The 22,133-nt window shown below is 39.3% G+C and overlaps 3 protein-coding genes across 6 annotated transcripts; all 3 read left to right on the top strand.

The window, feature by feature from the left end:
• Window positions 1-64: 64 nt before the first annotated feature.
• On the top strand, window positions 65-3,051 carry LOC146493236 (nuclear transport factor 2-like). 3 transcript variants are annotated; one of them, XM_085148082.1, is made up of 6 exons: window positions 72-202; window positions 513-621; window positions 1,470-1,590; window positions 1,682-1,753; window positions 1,923-2,021; window positions 2,776-3,051. In XM_085148082.1, the coding sequence occupies exons 3-6, from the start codon at window positions 1,486-1,488 to the stop codon at window positions 2,890-2,892; spliced, it is 393 nt and encodes a 130-aa protein (XP_085004208.1). In that variant the 5' UTR covers window positions 72-202; window positions 513-621; window positions 1,470-1,485; the 3' UTR covers window positions 2,893-3,051. The 3 variants fall into 3 exon arrangements, with proteins under 3 accessions (XP_085004207.1, XP_085004208.1, XP_085004209.1); XM_085148081.1 differs by lacking the exon at window positions 513-621 and having other exon boundaries at window positions 65-202; XM_085148083.1 differs by lacking the exon at window positions 513-621 and having other exon boundaries at window positions 76-202; window positions 1,453-1,590.
• Window positions 3,052-3,245: 194 nt separating this feature from the next.
• Window positions 3,246-9,752, top strand: rrm2b (ribonucleotide reductase M2 b). The gene is made up of 9 exons (XM_085148073.1): window positions 3,246-3,401; window positions 3,939-4,103; window positions 4,306-4,422; window positions 4,703-4,836; window positions 5,955-6,049; window positions 6,173-6,306; window positions 8,454-8,558; window positions 8,959-9,072; window positions 9,170-9,752. Exons 1-9 carry the CDS (start codon window positions 3,369-3,371, stop codon window positions 9,320-9,322), a joined length of 1,050 nt encoding a protein of 349 aa, XP_085004199.1. The 5' UTR covers window positions 3,246-3,368; the 3' UTR covers window positions 9,323-9,752.
• A 1,350-nt stretch (window positions 9,753-11,102) lies between these two features.
• On the top strand, window positions 11,103-19,520 carry mtdha (metadherin a). Of its 2 annotated transcripts, none has more exons than XM_085148071.1 (12): window positions 11,103-11,617; window positions 12,319-12,417; window positions 12,678-12,789; window positions 13,016-13,177; window positions 13,451-13,513; window positions 13,687-13,860; window positions 14,826-14,903; window positions 15,296-15,367; window positions 15,468-15,595; window positions 15,690-15,800; window positions 15,885-15,984; window positions 16,882-19,520. In XM_085148071.1, exons 1-12 carry the CDS (start codon window positions 11,243-11,245, stop codon window positions 16,947-16,949), a joined length of 1,542 nt encoding a protein of 513 aa, XP_085004197.1. In that variant the 5' UTR covers window positions 11,103-11,242; the 3' UTR covers window positions 16,950-19,520. The 2 variants fall into 2 exon arrangements, with proteins under 2 accessions (XP_085004197.1, XP_085004196.1); XM_085148070.1 differs by having other exon boundaries at window positions 11,105-11,617; window positions 14,820-14,903.
• Window positions 19,521-22,133: the final 2,613 nt, after the last annotated feature.

Below are 22,133 nucleotides of genomic sequence, written 5' to 3'. Positions count from 1 at the left end.
GCGTAGAGGGTGGGACTCGGTGAGCAGGAAAAGCTTCTGACGGGAAACTGCGAGGCTCTCTCATTGGGCGGCTTGTGCTGACGTCACGCGCTAGTCACAAGTCGGAGGAAGCGGGAACTCCGGTCGCCTCGTTTTGACTCGTTTCCCCACGCCGAAACGTCAGCCGCTGGAGGAAAAAAAGCAAGCAAAAATAGCGGACAAGGTAAAGTACTTTTTGAGTCAAGTGTCTAATGAAGATGACGGGTTACTCAGGCCTTTGTTGACACGAGTTTAATGAGGGTAATGTGGAGACAAAAGTTAAAAAAACAGTTCTCGGTAAAAGGCAGCAGAGGCTAGCCAAAACTTTGAGACCGCAGCTTGGGTTTCTGGTTAACAAACGGCAGGATTGCGACAGCTCCGATTTATATTCTGCTTAATCCCGACTGCGTTAACTAATCTCAACTAGTCCGAAAATACCTGGACAGCAACTTGGTTAACTCCCAAAAGACTTGAATCTGCTTCTCTTGCTATAGTCGCTGCAGCTGGTTGAAACTTTAGCACGAAGAAACCACACCACTTAAAGAAGCAGGCCTCATTTTCCCCCCAGCTGTGCAGTCACATCTGTATCCTTCAGCACGAGAGGCAACCTATTGTTTTTTCATTTAAAATATAAGCATTTAAGCTGTCCTTCTGATGTACTCATCTGTAATCCTGCTCACTCCCACTGAAAATTTTAACATCTCCCGTTTAGGCTCCTGTCTTTCTGTCTGACGATCATCTTGTAAACCTTCCCTTTCACTTTTGCTTCTATGTTTATGTCACAAGTCACCCCTGACACTCATCTACATCCTGCCTGCAGTCCTTCCCAGTGGTTGAAAATAAAGTTTATTTAAGATGATAATGTTTTCTTTTTTTTTTAAAATCTCCAAAGTCGGTAAGTTGCTTTGTTACAGCAGCTTAAACGTAGGTTAAACACAACACACGTAACAAAATGGCATAAGGAATTGTGTGTAAATCAATAAAATATGAGCCCTATTCTGGAAATGTTGGGACGCTGTGTAAAATGTGAACACAAACAAAATGCAAACAGTGATTTCCAAACCGCATAAGGCTGTATTTTATTCACAATTGCAATTTTATGTACCATTTTCTTAACAATGGCACTTTTTTTTCTGAGTTTAAACATTAAATACGTTTTATTGTGTTCCTTTTATGTATAAAGTTTTTGCGATTGAGGTTGTAAAATACAGTGACAAACATCTGAAGTGATCCTGTCGGTAATAATATAAATACATTAAATGTAGGGTTAAATTAGACAGTACCTTTGTTGGCAATTTCAAAAGGCTGCCCATTAAGAGAGTCATTTAACTGGCCCTTCATTTTTACATGCATATTTTGTTTAAGTCACATTAGACACCAGAAAAGTCTTATTTAAGTGTAAATAATAAACATTTCTTGACTTATTTTACTTAGATTGTCTTCTTTTACAGATCCAAAGCTGCAAACATGGCCTGTGAGAAAGAAATTTGGCAAAAGATTGGAGAGGGCTTTGTCCAGGAGTATTACAACCAGTTTGACAATTCCAATAGGATGGGACTGGGTAACCTTTATGTAAGCTTTCCAGATGTCTATTCAGTTCCATCACGCTGGATGTTAAAAATATTTTGAGCCTATAGTTATGAAATAAAAAATGTTTCTGCAGTCTCCTGATGCCTGTCTGACGTGGGAAGGATCACCTTTTCAGGGGAGAGAAGCTATAACTGGCAAACTAGTAGTAAGTATCTTGTTTTAGCAGGTTGTTGGTCCGACATGCACAAAGAAACTCCATAAGTGCTGCTTCTAATCCAGGTTATGTTGTGTCTGTGAATTTATTAATAATATTTTTACGCCTCTCCTTTCATCAGCACATCAGTCTAAACAATAATATTGTTCACAATTCACAGAACTTGCCTTTCAAGCGCATTAAGCACATCATCACAGAACAGGACTTCCAGCCCACAGTAGACAGCTGTATCCTCATCATGGTGTTTGGACAGCTACAGGTATTCTAGTGATTCTTCACATTTTTTTAATGTTTTTTATTCATCTGGCTGAAGGACTGATGAGCTTACGCCATGTCAAGGCATCTGCAGTAGAATCACTTCTCCGAAGACAGCTTTGGTCAGAATTTATTCAAATGTACACAAAATGTTCTCACTAATGGGTCTTTTTACCCAATTTGTGCTCAGTCAGAAAAGATGAGGAGGAACAAATATCAGTGGCATTGTGTATATCATGTGACCTTGTTCACCCCAAAAAACAAACAAACAAACAAATAACATTTATATTTTATTCTAAAATCATCATTCAGACCTGCAGGTGTCATTGTTTTGAGTGTTGGGATCCAATACTGCTCTCTCTGAGAAAGCAGCTTTTGTAGATTGCCCCCTTGTGGTTGGAAGAGTTACATTTTTAAATCCAGTGAAATGCAGGGTGGCAGGGAAGTTTTATGTTTGTCTGGCTGTGGCAGGCTGCACTTTCCCAGTACAAATGACTGTTTCACATTCTGAAGAGCATGTAGATAAATGATGTGTTGCAGTTCATTAAGTGTTTGATAGAGAACTTCTTACCAGTGTGTGTGGGTCTGCTGTTTTTACTCTGTATGTTAACTCTGAACAAGATGTATGGCTTCTACATTACAAACAATGCAGCATTTTTAGAGTCCTAATGAGTTATGCTGATGTGATTTAAGTTTATATTCCTGCCAACATTACAGTTTTAGTTTTTCACGATTTTGCTGTTAATTATTTCCAACAGGTAGATGATGATCCACCAATGGCCTTCCATCAAGTGTTTATGCTGAAATCCCAAAACTGTGCGTGGGCATGCACGAATGATGTGTTTCGACTGGGGATACACAACATACCAGTGTAGTGATTTGGATTAGTAGGTTCACATTCACTTGTATCCAGTTCTGAATTCACACTGCGGTGTCATGCTGCCACTTCTAGAAAGATATTCCACATTTATTTGGTGTTTACAATGCATGTATTAATAACATTTCTATTCAAATAAAGAATTTATTACTCTAAACTACAGTTTTGTCTTGCCTTCCTGTAACAAATAGCTTTTTTAGTTTAATCTGTTTACTCATAGGTGCTTGATGTCTAATAGTGCAAGTGAGATGAGTAGGTAAAAATCACGGTATTAGTCATTTTCGGAAGCTACCCGTACCACGTGTTGTTTTAAAGGCGAACTTCTTACTATACTTCTAGTATTTCCGCTAGGGGCGCTATACCCCCGTATGTGGGGATTTAAAGTGTCAAATCAACAGAGCTACAACTACGTCCGCAAGGTTATGGCACCGAGCACAAGCTAGCTAAATAAAAACCCCAAATCCAGTCCTCAGAATGACTCCGACGGTAAAAAGGTCATCTTCTCAGGTACTGGAGCTCATTACTATCGGCCTGGAGCACAGCTAGCTTAAACGTTTATTGTTACTGTGTGTATCGAGGACGTCGGTTGTGTAACTGTAGGTTTGTAGCTGTGTAGTAACCTTACCCTTTGAAACACGGGGAGCTAAAGCCTTTGTAGCTTCGGAAAAGCATATTTTTAGCTAAATGTGACAAATAATGGGCTTTACGGTACGTTTTAGCTGTGAAAGTGCTTTCCTGCTCGTGTTAGCTGTTAGTCACGGTGTTTGAGGTTAAGGAAATAACGACTAAAAATAAATCATTCAACTAAAGCGTTTAAAATGTATATGGAAGGCGACCAAAAATATCTTGCTTTATTCATTTATGTTTTTCAAGTGGACACGTTAATGTCATGTCCTTTGTTTTGTAAAGAGTTAACGCGCAAGCGCAGTGCTCCGTGTTGTAAGTAAAGGGACAATCCGTAAAACGAGAGAAACAGCGACTAGGAGTCAAAAATGCAACAAAAACGAGACAGACACCAAACTAAATGTAAAGGACTGCTTGCAGAACGGCTTCAGAGAAGATGATACAGCCTGCCAGAATGGCTTAGAGACGGAGGAAGAACCTCTGCTCCGAGAGAACCCCAGGCGGTTTGTCATTTTTCCCATCCAGTACCGAGACATCTGGAAGATGTACAAACAGGCCCAGGCCTCTTTCTGGACCGTGGAGGAGGTGGGTACTGTACTTTGAGTGCTTTAGTGAGTGATCTTAGGAAGAAAATATTGAATGCAACAATGTCTAACCATCATGGCAGTTAAAGCAAAGGTTTTGACAGTTGCTGCTGCTGCTACTTTCCACTGTGCACATATTGATATCCACACATGACATGAAGGAACTGAGACAGGTGTGCTTTTGATGTTTGGGTTTTTTTTAGGTCGATCTATCCAAAGACTTGGCACACTGGGACCGTTTGAAGGCGGAGGAAAAACACTTCATCTCCCACATCTTAGCCTTCTTTGCTGCCAGCGACGGTATCGTCAATGAGAACCTGGTGAGACTAGTTTGCAGGCCTCTAAAGAAATTACAAGAATATATATTTTGCATGTAGATTGAGAACAAGCACATTTGATGCATTGGCAGCTGAACTGCAAAATTAATGAAACTGATATATTCTAGAAGCCCTCAAAAATGAAGTCACACATCAAGAATGGCTATCAAAAGATAACCATACTTGCAGATGGCACTCTGAATTTTTTTATTTACTTGGTGTGGTTCAAGTGTTTTGTGGAACTTGCACGCTTCATCGCAAATGTTTTTAATCTACACAACAGGTGCAGAGGTTCAGCCAGGAGGTGCAGGTCCCTGAAGCGCGATCCTTCTACAGCTTTCAGATCCTCATAGAGACTGTCCACTCAGAGATGTACAGTATGCTCATCAACACTTACATTAGGGACCTGAAGGAGAGGTCAGTTACTCGTGGTGGCTCTGTTTTATTTATTTTTTATTTTAGCAAGTCGGAAAACAGTTTTTGTGTCGTGTTTATGTTGTAATGAAAGTATGAATCCTTTACCGGCTTCTGTATGAGTTGCTTTTGTAAACTTTCTGGAGATTTACAACAAACTGTAGCACCTGGGGTTTAAATACAGCAGACCTAAAATTTCAACGCAGAGTGTGATGTTTATCGAACAAAAAGAGGAAGTTGAGGAAGTTAATACACAGCCTGTCAGATTTTATTCAGCAAAGTCCAGCAAATCATCATTTACCCAGCTTTATTTTTTCATAATGGATGATAAAACTTGAATCCTATCACTGCTTATAAATATTATTCATGTAGCACCATGAAAACATGCATTAAAGATGCCTTGTAATTAATCTTTGATTGTAAAGTCAATCTCACCTAGTAAGAATGTTTTACATCTGTTTTAAAAAGTCTTGTTTGGCAGCATTTCTTTATTATATTTCAAGACATGTAAGCAGTTCAACAGGAAATGCTTCCAGAATATATTCAGACTGCAGCCTTGTCTCACTGACAGATTAAAAGCTGATAAATAGTTCACTGCATGTTCAGAGAGTCTAAAGACATAAACGTAGGCAAATGATTGCTCTCCAGTTTGTGCTTTGAATGAGGAAACAAAATAGTTTGTCAGACAGCTGTGTCAGGCCCAGCAGGAGGGAAAGGGTCAGAGAAAGGCAACTACCTGGTGACTGATCCACTGTTTAAGTTACCTTTATTAGGTGTTCAGAGTTTTCACTGAGCCTGGTTTCTGGAACAGACTCCTGCACCTGTTCATCACAGGTTAAGTCGAGACCGTTCTGCGGTAACTGCCGTTGTTTTCCCAGCTGCAGCAGCTTTGATGTGCCTCCAAACAACAAACGTCACTCATCTACAGACTGTTTACAGATGCTTTTAAGTCTAAACACTCAGCAAACTCCATGAGTCTTGTTGCATTATTTTTTACCCTGTTCCTGAGTGTCTTTGATTAAAGACAAACAAAATAAACTATTCCCTACATATTGTTACTACAGTATAATTACACATTAAAAAATCTTTAGTTCATGTGTTTTCATGTTTGTGTGTTTTAGGGACTATTTGTTTAATGCCATTCAGACCATGCCTTGTGTGAAACGGAAGGCAGACTGGGCCCTCCAGTGGATAAACGACAGCAAATCCACATTTGGTAAGGGAGAAACAAAACTTGACAAAAAACACGACAACTGAAAGCTAAATATAACATCAAACTGTCCTAGAAGGAACCTCATGTTTGATAACTTAACAGTCATTTTTGACCTTTGTGCCCCAGGGGAGCGGATTGTGGCTTTTGCAGCTGTGGAAGGCATCTTCTTCTCTGGTTCATTTGCTGCTATCTACTGGCTGAAGAAGAGGGGGCTAATGCCTGGCCTTAGCTACTCCAACGAGCTCATTAGCAGGGACGAGGTGAGACTAATTCACGCACAAAAATATGTGTTCTGATGTGTTGAAAGGATCCCTGAGTTGTGAGCGAATCAGACATACTTGTGGGTAAGAGGAAGCAGCTCATATTTACAGGGTTTTAATAGTTTTGCAATTTTCATTAGTTTTTATTTTTATTTAGTTTTGACTTCAGATTTTCAATTTTATATCAGTTTTAATTAGTTTTTACCAATTGTTTGCTAGTTTAGTTTAGTTTTTATTTTTTTGAAAATCCTTAGTTTCAGTTTAGTTTTGATTAGTTTCAGTTATAGTTTTAGTTGTGTTTGCAATAATTAAGTGTAACAAAATCCCAGTTTCATCATATCAGTCATTCTCTTCTGCTTATCCTTGGATATGTTGCTATTCCAGCTACCATACTGCACCCTGGACAGGTCGCCTGTCTGTCGCAGGGCTAACACGCAGAGACAGACAACTCACATTCCCACCTATGGGTTCTTTAAATAAATAAATAAATAAATAAATAAATAAAGGCAGATGAAGAACCATTGATACCAGGCAACTATAAAATGTATATCTTGGCCCCAATGAGACTCTTAACTCTCGCAGCACTGAGTGTTCGTAATTTTGGTTCAAGTGAATTGATAAACTTTTTGAAGGTAATTGACTCACACAGTTGTGTAGATATCCCCGTCCTGTTGTCTCGGGATGCATCACGCTGCCTTGCCTGAGGTTAGCTTCTGTTTTCTGGGGATGAGGGTTGAGTGTGCTCCCTTACCTTCTCAAGGTAAGCTAGGTTAGCCTTCTTGTGTGAGCTTTCAGGTGCACTTTAAGGTTTGTGGGATTTTTTTCCCTTTAGAAATGTCCCTCATAATTTGTCTCTTTCCACTACAAGACACTTGCTTTATCCAAAACACAGTCATATTCAAAGTAATCCCAAATTGGACTCTGGCTCCCGACTTTTCCTGACATGATTCTGCGCGTGGACGGAGCAGCAACACAGACGACTCGACTAACGTACTTACTACCTGTTGGCATAATTAGACAGCAAGAAAAAAATCTGTAAACTAAACTTCATTTTCACCCTTGACTACTGCATGACACGCACACATCAATGAAAACTAAACACATTTTTGCTATAAATTCAGTTAATTTTAGTTAGTTTTGTGAACACTCATTATAGTTTTAGTTAGTTTTCCCTTTTTTGTTTTTATTTCCGTTAACAAAAATGTTTTTTCACTTCTAGTTTTCGTTAGTTTTCGTTAACGATAATAACCTTGCATATTTAAAATGGAGGTGTGGCATTTATGTAATTATTCCTTTCCAAATGACAGCGTGGCACAGAGTGTTTTCCATCTAGATTTGTCTGTTGTCAGTCTTATGTGACTAAATGAATAGATGCACATAATGACCATAAGTTTGAACTGCTGTGGAAAACCTTCAGAAATAGAAACAGTATGTCTGCCCTTACCTGCATTGTCATGCTTATAACTGGTATGACTCCTTAACTTTGTGCAGCAGCCTCAGCGGCCAAATTCATAAGAGCTGTATAATTCATATATGCTGTAAAGACGACATTGGTCTTTAAAAATAAGTCAAATGATAAGAATAAACATGAAAGATTAAACAGCAATCATAAACACCAATATACTGTCAAAGCTGGCAGCAGAGTCATGACTGCACATTCACCTCGCTCTTTGGAAAATGCCTTCAGACAGATATTTCCCTGTTATAGCAAACACTGTACAACAGCAGCTCTGCACTGGCTGTTTTGAGAGTCAGATTTTCAAAATATCTTATTGTTATAAAAAAAAATCAAGAGCCTCATATTAACTAACTAGTTAATATAACAAGTTTTTGCTGACTGTATGGTGGCAGACTCTGAAAAAACTGCTTTTACATCTTGCTGACACCCAGTTTTCTTTGTCTCAGCATTCACTGTGTTGAAACTAACAATAACAAAATAGTAGTTGTTGGACATGCAGTTCTCTTACAAATCACCAGGGGGTGCTGTATCAACCACGACCATCATTGTTCTTCCTTGAGATCAAGCTGATGTAATAAATGCTTTTGTGTAAACACAAGTCTCCTAAAAGAAACCTGGGACTAAGTACACCATAAATACACATTTTTTCAGATCAGCTGTTCTGACATGTTTTTTTGTTCTTTGCTAGGGTCTGCATTGTAACTTTGCCTGCCTGCTGTACAGCTACCTGGTGAAAAAGCCATCAGAGGACAGAGTCAGAGACATCATCACCAAAGCTGTTAGCATCGAACAGGTCAGCTAATGCTAAACATTACATACATTATATGCTTGCTTATTAAATGCTATTCACCTCATATTCCTGTTCATTTTGTCTGCACTAACTCACATTGCAGTGGAGGAGCTCCAGGCCTCAAGGGCCGGTGTCCTGTAGGTTTTAAATGTGTCCAACACAGCTGATTGAAATGGCTAAATTACCTTCTTAACATGTCTTGCAGTTCTCAGGAGGCCTGGTAATGAACTAATCATTTGATTCAGTTGTGTTGATCCAGGGTGATATCTAAAACCTGCAGGACACCGGCCCTTGAGGCCTGGAGTTTCCCACCGCTGCTTTACAGCATGACATTCTGAAGCAATAAAATCTTAATAGGTTGTACCAGTGCTATAAGTCACTAATCGTTATTATTCATATACAGGAGTTTCTCACAGAGGCCCTGCCAGTAGATCTCATAGGAATCAACAGTTGCCTCATGAAGCAGTACATCGAGTTTGTGGCTGACCGGCTTCTCACTGATCTCGGACTGACCAAGGTAATGCTAAAAATCATTCGTTCAAAACCCTCTGCACACCGGAATGGGGGAAATTAAAACTATTTTTGTCTTTTTTCCTCATTTTTTTAAATCCAAGGTTTACCAAGCTGAAAATCCATTTGACTTCATGGAGTCTATCTCACTTGAGGGGAAAACCAACTTCTTTGAGAAACGCGTGGCGGAGTATCAAAGATTCGGAGTCATGTCGAGCATGATGGACGGTGAATTCACACTAGACGCAGACTTCTAAAAACTGACATGGCATGTTACTGTAAATTTGTTACATTCGGTCAACCTATTTATTTATTTCCATACAGTTATTATACAACAGAGGTTTTCAAGTCTTACTGTAATACTGATACAGTGCTACGAAGTGAAGGCTGTACTCTTTTTTTGTTGTTATTGTTTTTTGAGATGTTTTTTTTGTTTTGTATTAGAGATGGAGAATTATTTAGCAACCAGTACAGTTTATGAGTAGAATGGGTGAGCATCAACATTTTGCCATCATGACAAAATAATGAGGGAGGTGACATAAATAGTATTTCTTTCCTCACTGAGCATTTTGTATAATAAAAACACAGAATATATTTTTAATTTTCTGCTTCATGTTGCTTGTTTCTATGGCAAATTGCTTTAATATTTTCTAACTTTTAGAATACAATAAAAAATGTTTTGACAAATATGTGTAGGTGTTGTAAATGAATGCAAGAGGTAAATGTTTGTACAGCTGAGAACCAACAACAGCCTTATTCTCAAATGTAGGTGACAGGAAATAAATGCGATGTGGGTCATTTTATGATTGGTGGACAATGTGGGCTTCAAAAATTCTAAATAGTCAAAAAAGGACTCTTTATTTTCTAAATTTCTTTTATGCACGTAAGAAAAACAAATAATAAACCATGCAAAAAAAAATATTTCAGCTCAGGCATCAAAGCTACACTTTTTATGCAAGGCTGTGACATGAAAAAGTGGACTTTATAAATATTGTTTTAGAAATTATTACCCTTTAAATTAAAGATAATCACCCTCATATTAAATATTCATACAGTTTCATTCATTTAAACAACTTTCAGAACCTACCCTTTTTTTTTTTTTTTTTTAGTATTTATTTTTGAGTGTTTGTTGAATACATTTTTTTCTACACTTTTCAGAAAATAATTGAAACTATGTTACAAAGGCAATGGATTACTCCCTTGTGAGCTAAGAAAAACATTTATGGTAATTTTATTCAAATTATAAAGCACCAGGGTTAATATTAGAGTAACAGTGTTGCACAAGATAACATGGCTGAATGGATTTTTTAATTCACAGATTATGACATAAATCTAAGAAAAAAAATACTCAGGACCACGGATATATTGTTTAATAATATTCGGTATGTTGTTAACATGTTTGTACAGTAATATTTTATATGTGCACTCACGGGATTTCGAGCAGCTGGGTTGCAAATCAGTGCTAATATTAGTGTTCTCTCAGAAATAAAACGTGAGCTGTGTAATGTAATAAAGCATGAAAGTGAAGGGTAAATGCAGTTAAATAAAATAAAAGAGAAATTTCAAAAAATTAATTTGTTGTCTTTTTGTAATGTGGGTTAAACTGGTTAGAGTGACGCAATCTAGACAGAAAAAAATCGGATAAACACAAAATTTGTCAAAGATTTAGTGTTTTGGAGTTAACGCCTGACTGGATTGTGTCACTTATTTTTCGTCTCACTGTTTTATCTCTTTCTTATAAGGCTTAACAATTACACGAGTCTATCAACACAAAGCAGAAAAAGTGGGTTGTAACTGATTTTAGTTGTTATATTTTTAAGTTGTTATTTTGTATTTTTAAATAATAGCTTGGAACCACTTTTACAACAACTAGATGTACATTTAACCTCAGGACAGGTGTCATTTACATAGCATATGTGTTTTAGTATTTTGTGGGTAATTTTCAAATTCATGGGTAACACAGAAAAACTCCTGTACTTACAGAGCGGCTCGTGTAAGTGCATGATGCTGTCCTGGACAAACCTGTGAGTGTGAGCTTTTTTATATTGAGCAGATGTAGTATTGATATGCTGCTGTTTGTAGCCTTGATGTTAACAGTCAGATTAGATTAGCCACTCCTCCGTTAGCACGGGCGCTGGAAATGATAGCTACAGCTAGTGTATGCGCAATTTTAAAAGATGGCTGGAGACTTGCGAGGTCTTGCACTGGAGAAAGCCGAGCTGCTTTCCAGCCACTTGAAGGAGCTGCTGTCTTCGGGACAGGGATATGTTCGGGCTCGATTTGGGGTTGACTTGGGTCTGAAGCCCGAGCTGTACCCGACGTGGGTGATCCTGTCCACGGCCGCGGCGGGTCTTCTGCTGCTGATCAGTCTGTCGTGGGCCGCTGTTTGCGGCGGGCTGCTCGCCGGGAAAAAGCGAGGATCCCCGGTCACACACGGCAGCAGCAGGAGCAGCAGCAGCAGCGGTGGCGGTGAGCCCCTCAAGGCCGGTTTCGCTAAAACTGCCAAACCAGAAGAGCAGAAGAAGAAGAACAAAAAGAAAACGGTAGAAAAGGTACCGCAGGCAGCCTTTATCGAGCCGTCTAATCACAGCGAGTCAGTCACAACACGCGCGGGTGTTCATTTAACTCCTTAACCTAAGTGCTCCCTCTACAAAACAGTTCAGTTAGACACTTATTTTATTATTTTATCAACAAAAGCGGTTAAGTTTGGCGTTAGCTAGCCAGCTAGCTACCTGGCATGTATGAATTGACGGTCGTATAGCTCGTCGTATACTTTGTTTACACAGCACAAATTAGGCCATCTAGGGACAATTCCACGACCCACTTACAAGTGACAAAAATAAACCCGTAATCTAACTGCATATGGATGAAGGTAGGGTGTTTTATTAAGAAAGGGAAGGTGTTATCGGTGTTTGCAACCACCTGATACTCCTGTTTAGCTAGCTAGTTTATACGTCATCGTTAGCCACCTGAAGCTTCAACTTTCGCTTTGATGAGTGAAAATGGTTTTAAAGACTTCTTTGAAGCTCGTATTTAGAAAGCGATAATCTGTTTAACCTGTTAAATATAACTTTTAAAACAAGCTAACAGACAATAAGTGTGTTATTAACCAGTCGTATAAGGCTTAATAATTTAGTGTAGACGCAAAAACTGTCGTTTTTATTTTAAGTAAGTTGATATTTTCTTTAGCACTCCCTGTTTTTCTGGGTTGTCATGCTTTATGTTTCTTATCTGTGTCTTTTCACCCCTCCAGAAGTCTCAGTCTAATGGGCAGCCAGTGACTGTGGCTCAAGAGGAAGTTAAAGTGGCTGAGGTAGTTTCTAAGCTGCCAGCACAGATCAAAACTGAGAAGGTATGATCAAAATTAAGGAAATGTGAAACCAGTGTTGGGCAGAGTAGGCGCAGCATTTCCCTGAATTGCTCAGTTTTGTTGATGTTTTGCAAGATAGTTTTATTACTGGTGACATACTGCTAAAACTCCACTTCTGTGCAGTGAAAAAATACATTTGGAGACTACTGTTGGGATGATAAAGGATAAATAATAAAAGACATTAAGTGCAGTAAACTTGTTATTATAAGGTAACTTGATTGTTCTTTTATTTCTGTCCACAGAAACCGGAGGTGCAAGCCCCAGTGCAGGTGAAGAAGAACAAGAAGAAGAACAAGACAGATGTGAAACCAGTTCAGCTTTTGTCTTCAAACGATGGGAAGGAACCTGATGACGGTACAGCTCAACCGTTGAGGCGGAAATGTCACAATAGCTTCTCATTTTCAAAAAGACATTTTAATATTATGCAGAATGTGCTTCTCATGCATGTCCTGTCATTCTGATTGCAGCCAGACTCTTTAAAATATAGTAATGAGCAAATATCCTTCATAGTCCGGTATATACCACATCCCCTTAGAATGTCGTGTTATTTTTGGGGTCCATGTATGTGTGTGTCATCCAGGTGTGTGGGAGACAAAAGTCAGTAACCGAGAAAAGAGGCAGCAGCGCAGGAAGGAAAAGGGTCCTGAGGACTCTGGCGGTCCAGGAAGTGTTGAAGCATCAAAAACGCACGTGGAGGCAACTGTACCAGCAGCAGTTAACAAGAGGAACAGAGGAAACCATGGTATTCATGTAGAAGGAATTCACTATGTTTAAATATAGTCACCGCCCACTCTTTTAGGTACACCTGTTCAGGTGCTCATTAATACAAGTATCTAATGAGCCAGTCACATTGCAGCGACTCAGTGCATTAAGGCAAATGTATTTTATTCTAAAATGACAGAAGAAGGTAGCATATTCAGTATGCAATTTTGATATATAGTCTACCCGCATTATCACACAGTATTATGTGGTAAGAATAGATATAGGTTACTCAAGCTTTCCAACCCTGTTTCAGAGCCCTTTCATTCAAGAACCGCTGGAAAGGGAGATGCAGCCAGTGAAGCCGTTAGAGACAGAGGTAAACCATTTTTTTATGAGGCTTTCTTAAACGTGAACTTATTCAGAGTTTTAAGGTATCACAGAGTCAGTTCTTGTCAGTGAACTGGTCTGAACTCCCCTCCTGTGACATATTTTGAACAAAACTGTCACTGAGGGACTCTGAGGGTCTTTCCCGTTTTCCTGTTCCCTCAGTTTCCTCCAGCTGGAGGCAGGAACCTTCGGTCAATGGTGGAGGCTGGAATGATATGTCCTTGAAGATCCCAGGTCAGATGAGCACTATGGAGGGAAACAAGTGGAGTGCTATCTCAGCAGCTACACATTACAGGGCCCAGCCAGAACCCCAGCCGTGGGCTCAGGAGTCACAAGGTACCATCTAGATCTGAGTAAACCTTTTTACACCACAAATGTAGATATTAATAGTTTGTATGGCATAAGAGATTCTAGACTGAACATACTGGAGGAGATTTCTCTCTACACGAAACATTAGAGCTGATAATGAAATGAAATGACCTTTGCCCCCTTTCCACTAGTGCAGATTCTGGTGGCCAATCTAGCACCAGTTTCAGCAGAAGAGAGAATAAAACCAGGGCCAAAAAGCTGGCGCAAGCATAGCAGTTTAAACTCAGTGGCTGTGAGAGACCCTACTGCAAGAAACTCATCAATAATTGGCAGATGTAGCCCACAAATCCTCTAAATTCTATGTAAAGATCATTTCTTAATGCTTTCCAAGTGTGGGCTGGTTCTCAGAAGACACTGAGACAGAACTGGCTCTGTCACAGCAGTGGCACCCTGTTAATTGAAAGGAGGGATGAGAGTACTGACATAATCTGGTCAGGGTGTAGTGAAAATAAAGACAGTCTGTTAATGAAATTATAACCTGAGCTAACATTTAGTAAGCAGCTATGACAGCAGGTTAAATCTTTGAAAATCTAAACTTGAGTTAACTGCTGCCTCAACAAGGGCAGCCCAAGTAATAACCTGGCTTGTCCTGATGGATTATTGTCAGACAAACTCCTCCTTGTGGATGTCAAGCTCACTGTAAGCCTGCCAAGGTAAACACAGTGCATTTATCATGAAACTGAGCAGGATGTTTGGTAAAACTAGAGTAGACCTTTCTTTGTGTATAATGTGATTTTGATTTAGATAGTTATTTTATCTCCAGGAGACTGGATTTCATGCTGTGAGGTGTTCAAGAAAAAGTGCCAGTGGAAAAAAGACAAGATAGTCCTATCATATCATATTAGAAACCATGCTGTTAACGTTTAATCTCCGCTGCAGTTTGTTTGCATTCCACCAGCATAACCTGTCTTTCTGTGTGCTGTCAGCAACAGCGTGGAGTGGCATTGATGGCCGGATAAAGCCTGACCTCAGCCCAGTGTCCTTCTCCATGCTGGGACTAAACACCACAGGTTTGTCACCCAGTCACACACCAGACTTTTCAGCTGTGTCCACACTGGAAGCGAGACGAAGCGAGTTGGTGACACTCGGAAAAATAAATGCTGCCAGCACAGAGTGGGCGGGACCCAGGATAAGGCTTGCGAATGACGGAACTGAAGTGACTAACAATGAAAGCTCGTGATGCCGTTGATTGGCATGCGACCTGGCGGTAAATACATTACAGGGTTACCAAGGCAACTAGATACAGAAATGTCTGCAAGCAACCAGCCATCAGCTTCAAGGCAATTAATCGCTTCCAGTGTGGATGTTTATTGATTGATTGATAATTGTCATGGCTAGATTAATGAGTCTACATCCCTCATTAAAATAAATAAATTAACAAATAACCTTCTGTCTCATACAGATCCAATTTCAAATTCAGTGGATCTGCAGTGGGCAAGCCGCCCTAAGGTTAATGATGAATGGTCAGGATTCAGTAAGTAGCTATGCATCAAATCCTCCTAAAAAGAGTCTTCAGGTTTTTCCATTTAACTATCTTCCATCATCCATCTGTATTGTGTGATTTGTGTTTTTAGATGGGATGGCAGCAGCAGATCCCAGCTCTGACTGGAATGCCCCAGTGGAGCATTGGGGAAACTATGAAGAGCCCCCCGTGTTGTTGACACCAGCTCCTGTGCAGAAAGAACAGCCTGTCCCCAATAAGGTTTTTTTTTTTTCTTTTAATTCTGGCTTCTTACTGTATTGTTTCTATTATAGGCTTCACATAAATTGATCTGCATGTCTTATTGTTGCGTCAGGTGTTGGAGGATGAGAGGGACACAGAGGATCTGTCCGGCGGAGAAGCCAAATCGAAAAAGAAGAGGAAAAAGAAGAAGAAAACAGAAGAGGAGGCTGCATCTGACGCTCAGGCAATAAACCAAACCAAGCTGATAAAATCAGGTCTTCGAGTGAATATTTAACCTGTTGTAATATAATCATTTCTTGGGTTGTAGACGGTGAGCACGGCGCACGTAGTCAACACAATACCCAAACCCCAAGAGCTTCCTGCACTGCCCTCCAAAAAGCATAATGCCAGCATATCCTCCACTCAGAGTAGGTTTCAACATCTCTGACTCCAAATCTGTGTTCACTGTGTTGTAATCATTTCTAAGAGCAGCTTGTTTAGGTTTCATTTAAACACAAGTCACTATCTGTGGGTATATACCCAAGATCATTATTTCATAGTTTTCATGTGACACGCCCACCTGGCGGGCAAAAGCAGTACTGCGGTCCTTTGCCCTCCAGCCATCCATTGAACATCTTTCAGTTTCACTTAGCTAAAATCCCAGAGAGTTGCTGTTCTATCGGACACACTAATCAGTACTTCTTTACAGCTGCCAGAAGGGCGTAAACTATGGCACCAACTTGTCAACACACCTCTCCTAACCCTGCCTTACAGGCCAACCCTGCTTTCCCACAGCAACCCAGGCTGACAGTGGCAGCTCATTTAAACTTTAGGAGATTTAGCTTACATTGGAAAGACACTTGGTGAACTTTACTATAATGACACGTTGTTAATGTGACAAATTAATAATACTGAAATTTTTCTGGCCCTACACTGTAAAAGTCCCAAGTTAAGAAAATGTAAGATTTAACTTTGGTTGACTTTTTTTGAACAAAAAATCTAAGACTGTTTCTGTTTTACTCTGTCCAGCTCTTCTTGTAATTACGGTAGGGTTATTTTAGCAGCCTGTGCAGCCTTTTCCTTTGTCTCTACATTAATGAATGTACTCACACAGGAAACACGCAGACCAGCTGAGCGTATTGTTAGTCATCCCACATGATGCTATTCAGTCAATCAGATCATTTATTCAGAGCATGTGTGAAAACCGAATAATACACATTGTTGAAACACTGTTGAATTTACTTTTGTTTGAGGAAATGTTCTGTAACTGGATGCCCTTAAATTTCCATTAAAAAAACTTTTTTTTCTCTTTCATCTCCGTGCAGAGAGGTCAGAGCAGATTGCGGAGCCTCCGAAGTTCTCCCAGAAGAAAAAGGTCCGAAGGGAGACATGAATTCACCTCACAGGTCCAGACAAAGCATATGCAAATGATTGTTAAACGTGTCACATGCAATAATTACCAGGTACACAGTTCAGAGATCAGTTTCACAAACAAAAAAGTAAACAGGTGGAAGGTATCTGCTTGGCGAAATTCAGAGATGAAATGTAGTCCTATGGACTGAAAACTTAACTAATTTGCACTATTTGCTATACTGCAAACAGAGTGGAGTTTGGGGTGAGGTGGGCTTTTAGTGGAGGTACATATTTAATGACAGCAAAGGTGTTTTGTTTTGAGATTTTGTTTGCCCCCTCTGAGAGTGTATGTAATTGTTAACCCCAAAAAATAAAACGGGTTTTAAATTTTTATTTCTTTTGTGATTTTTTTTTTCCTTTCTTTTTTTACCAGAACACCACACTTTTTGGTTCCACACAGTGTTGCACTTTGTTTTGATTGCTGTGCAGCAGCCCCCTATGAGTTACTGAAAGGTTATGGAGCAGAGAAATCTACCTATCTCACTCACATGCCCACATGTACACTGACAGATTAAGATACTCCTGCTCTTTATACTGGGTTTGATGTGACATCCTCATTAAGAGCTGTAAGGGTGTTCAGGTGACTACTACCATTAGACACATTGATTGGTACTGATGGGTGCTACAGGACAGTGATGTAGCTGCAAAATGATATAGGCACTTGGCAACTTTGCTTTTATATAGGAATACAACCAGGTGAAAACCAGCCTAGTCAAGTCCTATACTGGAAAGAGTTGTGTCATCGCCATCAGTGCAGACTGACTTGGATTAATTGCAACATCATTCTAAAACTTTCAGCAATCTGTCTGAGAATAATGATGTTTGTTTGAAGACACATTTGCGAATGAAAGTGGTCGCCCAGAGGCTGAGGGTATTCCATGCTCAACTTCTGGGCGACCAGTTGGTCACCACAACTACTTGCAGTCGTTACCAACATAAATATTAAATAAATCCAATCACCAGGCAACCCTAAAAAGAGGCTGCTGTCTTGTTTTTTACTCTTGCATGACTGAACCACAACTCATGGCTCTGTCAGCATACATATGGCATGTGAGTATTGTTTTGAGATAGGTTTGTGTATTCTTTTGTCTAATATTTCTGTCATTTGAGTGAAAACACTCTGTTGTAGGGTGTGTAGTTTGTGCTTTTAATGACTGAATGAGTGGCAGCTGTGGTCCATGTCAGTTACACTGGTGTGAAAGACATCTTAGCCATAGAAGCACAGCCATTACTGTCCAACTCCTAACTGTACACCTGTCTAACTGTATGCACAAAACCCAGCTTTGCTACAAATAAATGAAAACACTTCTGTCTGAGCTTCAGGGTGTCAGAAGGGAAATGTTGGGAGGCTGAAAGTCAGTAAATGATATGATATATATTCTTTTTGAATGACAGATTGGATTTTTGATGTTAAACAACTTATTCTGGATCCCCACTGGAGACTTAACTGTACATCCAGGCTGCAGTAACTGATATGAACCACCGGGAGGCACTGTATTGTGAAGTTACTAGTGGGATTAAACTATACTGCAGTAGGACTACAAATGTGTAATCCCTGTACTTTTATAAACAATATCGCCCTGAGTATGTCTGTCTTTTATCTGACTGAATTGTATTTCGATTTTTTTCCATACCTAATGATCACTTCTGAACTCTTGTGATTTTTTTTTTTAACATTTCTTCCACTTTTGTGCTAGAAAAAGCCATGCCATATGTACAGATTGTAAGGGCTTTTTCCAGTTCTTTAATTGCACTGTGCAAAAGGCTGCATTTGGTTCCTTTTGATTTTGAAGAAAGGTTTTTATTATCTTTTGCATATTGTGAACTATTTTAATCTTTTTAGTTTGGACCTTTGTTCCAAGATGTGTGATGGGCTAAATGTTTTTGACCTAAACTGAGAATGAGGATATACTTAAAGATATGACGTGGAGCAGCTTTAACTCCACATCTATTTGATTTTAAACAAGACACACTCACAGAATTACAGACATATATAAAAGGAATTTAATTCCATTGCCTTAACTTGTAGTTGTATAGAAAGTGCGTTGGAGTCCTTTTTATAGTTTCCATCCAGTTGCAAGTTTTGATGTCAGAATTGATTTAATTTTGCATGACTTTGATAATAGAATGAGATAAAGTGATCAAACTTTTGCTTTAAATGTTAGTACTTGGTCCACTCATAGTACCACTCAGTATCTATACTGTAATAGCTTTCTGTATGGAGACGAATTGCAGCTTTCATGTGGGCATCGAGTTTAAGAGGACAAACCATGTTTTTGTGAGATGTAGTGCATCAAGGCGTCGATCAGCTGATGGTGGTAGTTGTTGGTAGACCTGGTAGATTGCAGAGGATAAAGTGATATGTCACTGTGGTTTCAGGTGCCCTTTTGTTAAATTTTTACTGATGAATATGATGATGACTCAATCAACGTATTTATATACTTGTCTCTAGGAAATGTTTTTTTGTGAAGGGTTTTGTTTAATGAGGAGATAAAAATGAAATTTCTATGTTTGTTTGGTAAAGATGAAAATTAAATGAGAAGTGCTTGTATCACATTGTCATGGAAATGTTTTTTTCCCTTCCCTTCATATCGTGAAGAAGGTTTTTGGTGTTATTAAGTCTTTTAAAAAGATTCTCCTAACATGAGATTCTCATGTTAAGTGTATTGTTGATTTGTTTATTAGATTTGATCGATTCCCTTTGCCTTAAACAGCTGCTTTGCCACTTTTCTTTAATATGTAAAAATTAACCAAATGCGAAAACATACCATCCCTGGCCACTTCATTAGGTACACCTGTTTAACTCCTCATTAACACTATCTGATCAACTAGTCACATGGCGGTAACTCATTTGCACATGTTGGAATGGTCAAGATGAGATGTCAAAGTTCAAAATGAGTATCAGAATGGGGAAGAAAGGTGACTTTGAACGTGACATGGTTGGTGGTGCCAACCATGTCACGTCAGAATATTTAAAATACTGCTCATCAACAAAGATTTTTCCAAACAACTATTCTAGGGTTTACAGAAGATGGTTCAAAAAAGAGAAAATATTCAGTTAGCAGGCCAGAGAAAGACAGGCTCAAATAACCACATTATGACCAAGGTATGCAGAAGAGCTTCGCCTCAAATGTGAAAGCAGATGAGCTACAGCAGCAGAAGACCATGCGAGGTGCCACTCCATTCAGCTAACCAAAATAACCAGGGTCACCAAAATTGAACCAAAAAAACCACTGCCCGATTTAATAAGTCTCAATTTCTGCTACAGCTTTCAGATAGTGCTGTCAGAATTTCATGTAAACAACATGAAAGAATGGATCCATCCTGCCTTGTATCAATTGTTGAGCTGGTGATGGTGTAGTGGTGTGGGACATATTTTCTTGGTATACTTTGGGCGCTTTAGTACCAACTGAGCATAATTTAAATGCCACAATTACCTGAGTATTGTTGCTGACCATGTTGAGTCCTTATCTCAAACATATAGAGCACCTTTGAGGCATAGTGGAAAGATGGAGTCACATCATGGATGCGCAGCCACAAAATCTGCAGCCACTGCTATCATGTCAATAGGGAGCAAAATATCTGTGCAATGTTTCCAGCACCTTGTTGAATCTATGCAATAAAGAATTAAGACTGTACAGGAGACAAAAGATGTTCGCACCCAGGACTACCAAGGTGCACCTATTGAAGTGACCAGTGAGTGTATGACATCATGAAAGAAGTCTATTGTATGATTCCATAAAACAATTTGCATGGTTACCAGGAGGCTTGCCTTAAATTTATCTTCCACATTTAGCCATGATAGCTGTTTATGCTTCTTGTAAACATTTGTGCAGCAAGAATAATGAAGAGCTGGCTGCTCTGTTCAATGCAATTTCAAGGTTTTATTTTGGAGGGGGTTTTAAGATGTTTTTTAAAAAGCACTTGACCAGATGATCAGCCAGTAGCATGCCCCAGATCTGATATATATATATGAAATATATAGTATTATTAATTTGCAGCCTTTTAGTAATGCCTTGCAAGTCCAACACATAAATTTTCCCTACTACTAATTTAGGTGATGCATATGTTGCATCATCAACATGCATACTTTTTTGACATTATCTTCAAAATACTTTTCAAAAAATTGAAAATAAAAGTAGCCCTAAACTACTGCCTTGTGGAACACCGCAACATTTCTTTTATAAAAACTGCCTTTAAAAAGCACTCACTCTGCCACAGAGCTAAACTTTAATCCAAATGCAGACTTTGAGAAATGTCATGTTTGATATTAGCAGTTAATAGTTTATATACTGCTATATATAGCCTATACAGATGGTAGTCTGTGACACTGAAACATAGAAATAGTATTACTAATAGTGCCATGTTAACCATCAAGTATGGGATGGCTAAATCAATAAGTAATGTTGAATGGTACCATTACTCTGTTTACTGTCGTTAACAGTTGTTAACAGTTCCCTGTTGTTCATATTTTCTTTCTAATGTAGTTTGTTTGCCGTCAAAGTAATCCCAATTCTGGCATGAATAAAGTGAGACTCACTGCTTGCTACAGTACAAATCTGTGTCACTAGTCAGGACTCTGTCAGACCCTGGCTACAGTGACCCTCTTGCGGCCAAAACACTGCATCCGTCAATGTGGTTAGGCAGTCGCGTGGCACGCTCACAGAGCCTGACCTCCTTCGCTTCATCTCTCTCCATCCTTTATCTCTCAGTTCATTTAGGATTTGCCGGCTTTTAATCTCTCACAATCTCTGGCTCACTGGCCATTCGCATTCACTTCAGAAGACCTTTCATGGTTTTTCCCCGTTCTTCCCTTTTTTGGGGGGATTGTTGTAGGGGGGGAGGGGGGGGCTTCTTTTTTGTGTGCATGAGAGGCAGATGTATTAATAGAGAAGGTCACTCTGTAATGGATGGTACTGTGGTTGCTAAAAGCCTTGCTATGAAAAGCATTTGCTAATGCTGCTTTTAAAAAAAAATCTATCCCTGTGTCTGAAATGCAGAGGTCTGATGCAGCTACAAACTAAAACAAGAACATAGCAACTTGCTCATCTATTCTAAAAAAAGAATAGACAGTTGGACCGTTCCTTTGTTTAATAAAACTTCCGACACACTCACAATTGATATGGAAAATCTATTCATCCTGGAAAATGGGACCATGACTTTG

Source organism: Neolamprologus multifasciatus, chromosome 22 (genome assembly GCF_963576455.1).
Source record: "Neolamprologus multifasciatus chromosome 22, fNeoMul1.2, whole genome shotgun sequence".
NCBI lineage: Eukaryota > Metazoa > Chordata > Actinopteri > Cichliformes > Cichlidae > Neolamprologus > Neolamprologus multifasciatus.
This window is presented reverse-complemented; position numbering and strand designations above follow the sequence as displayed.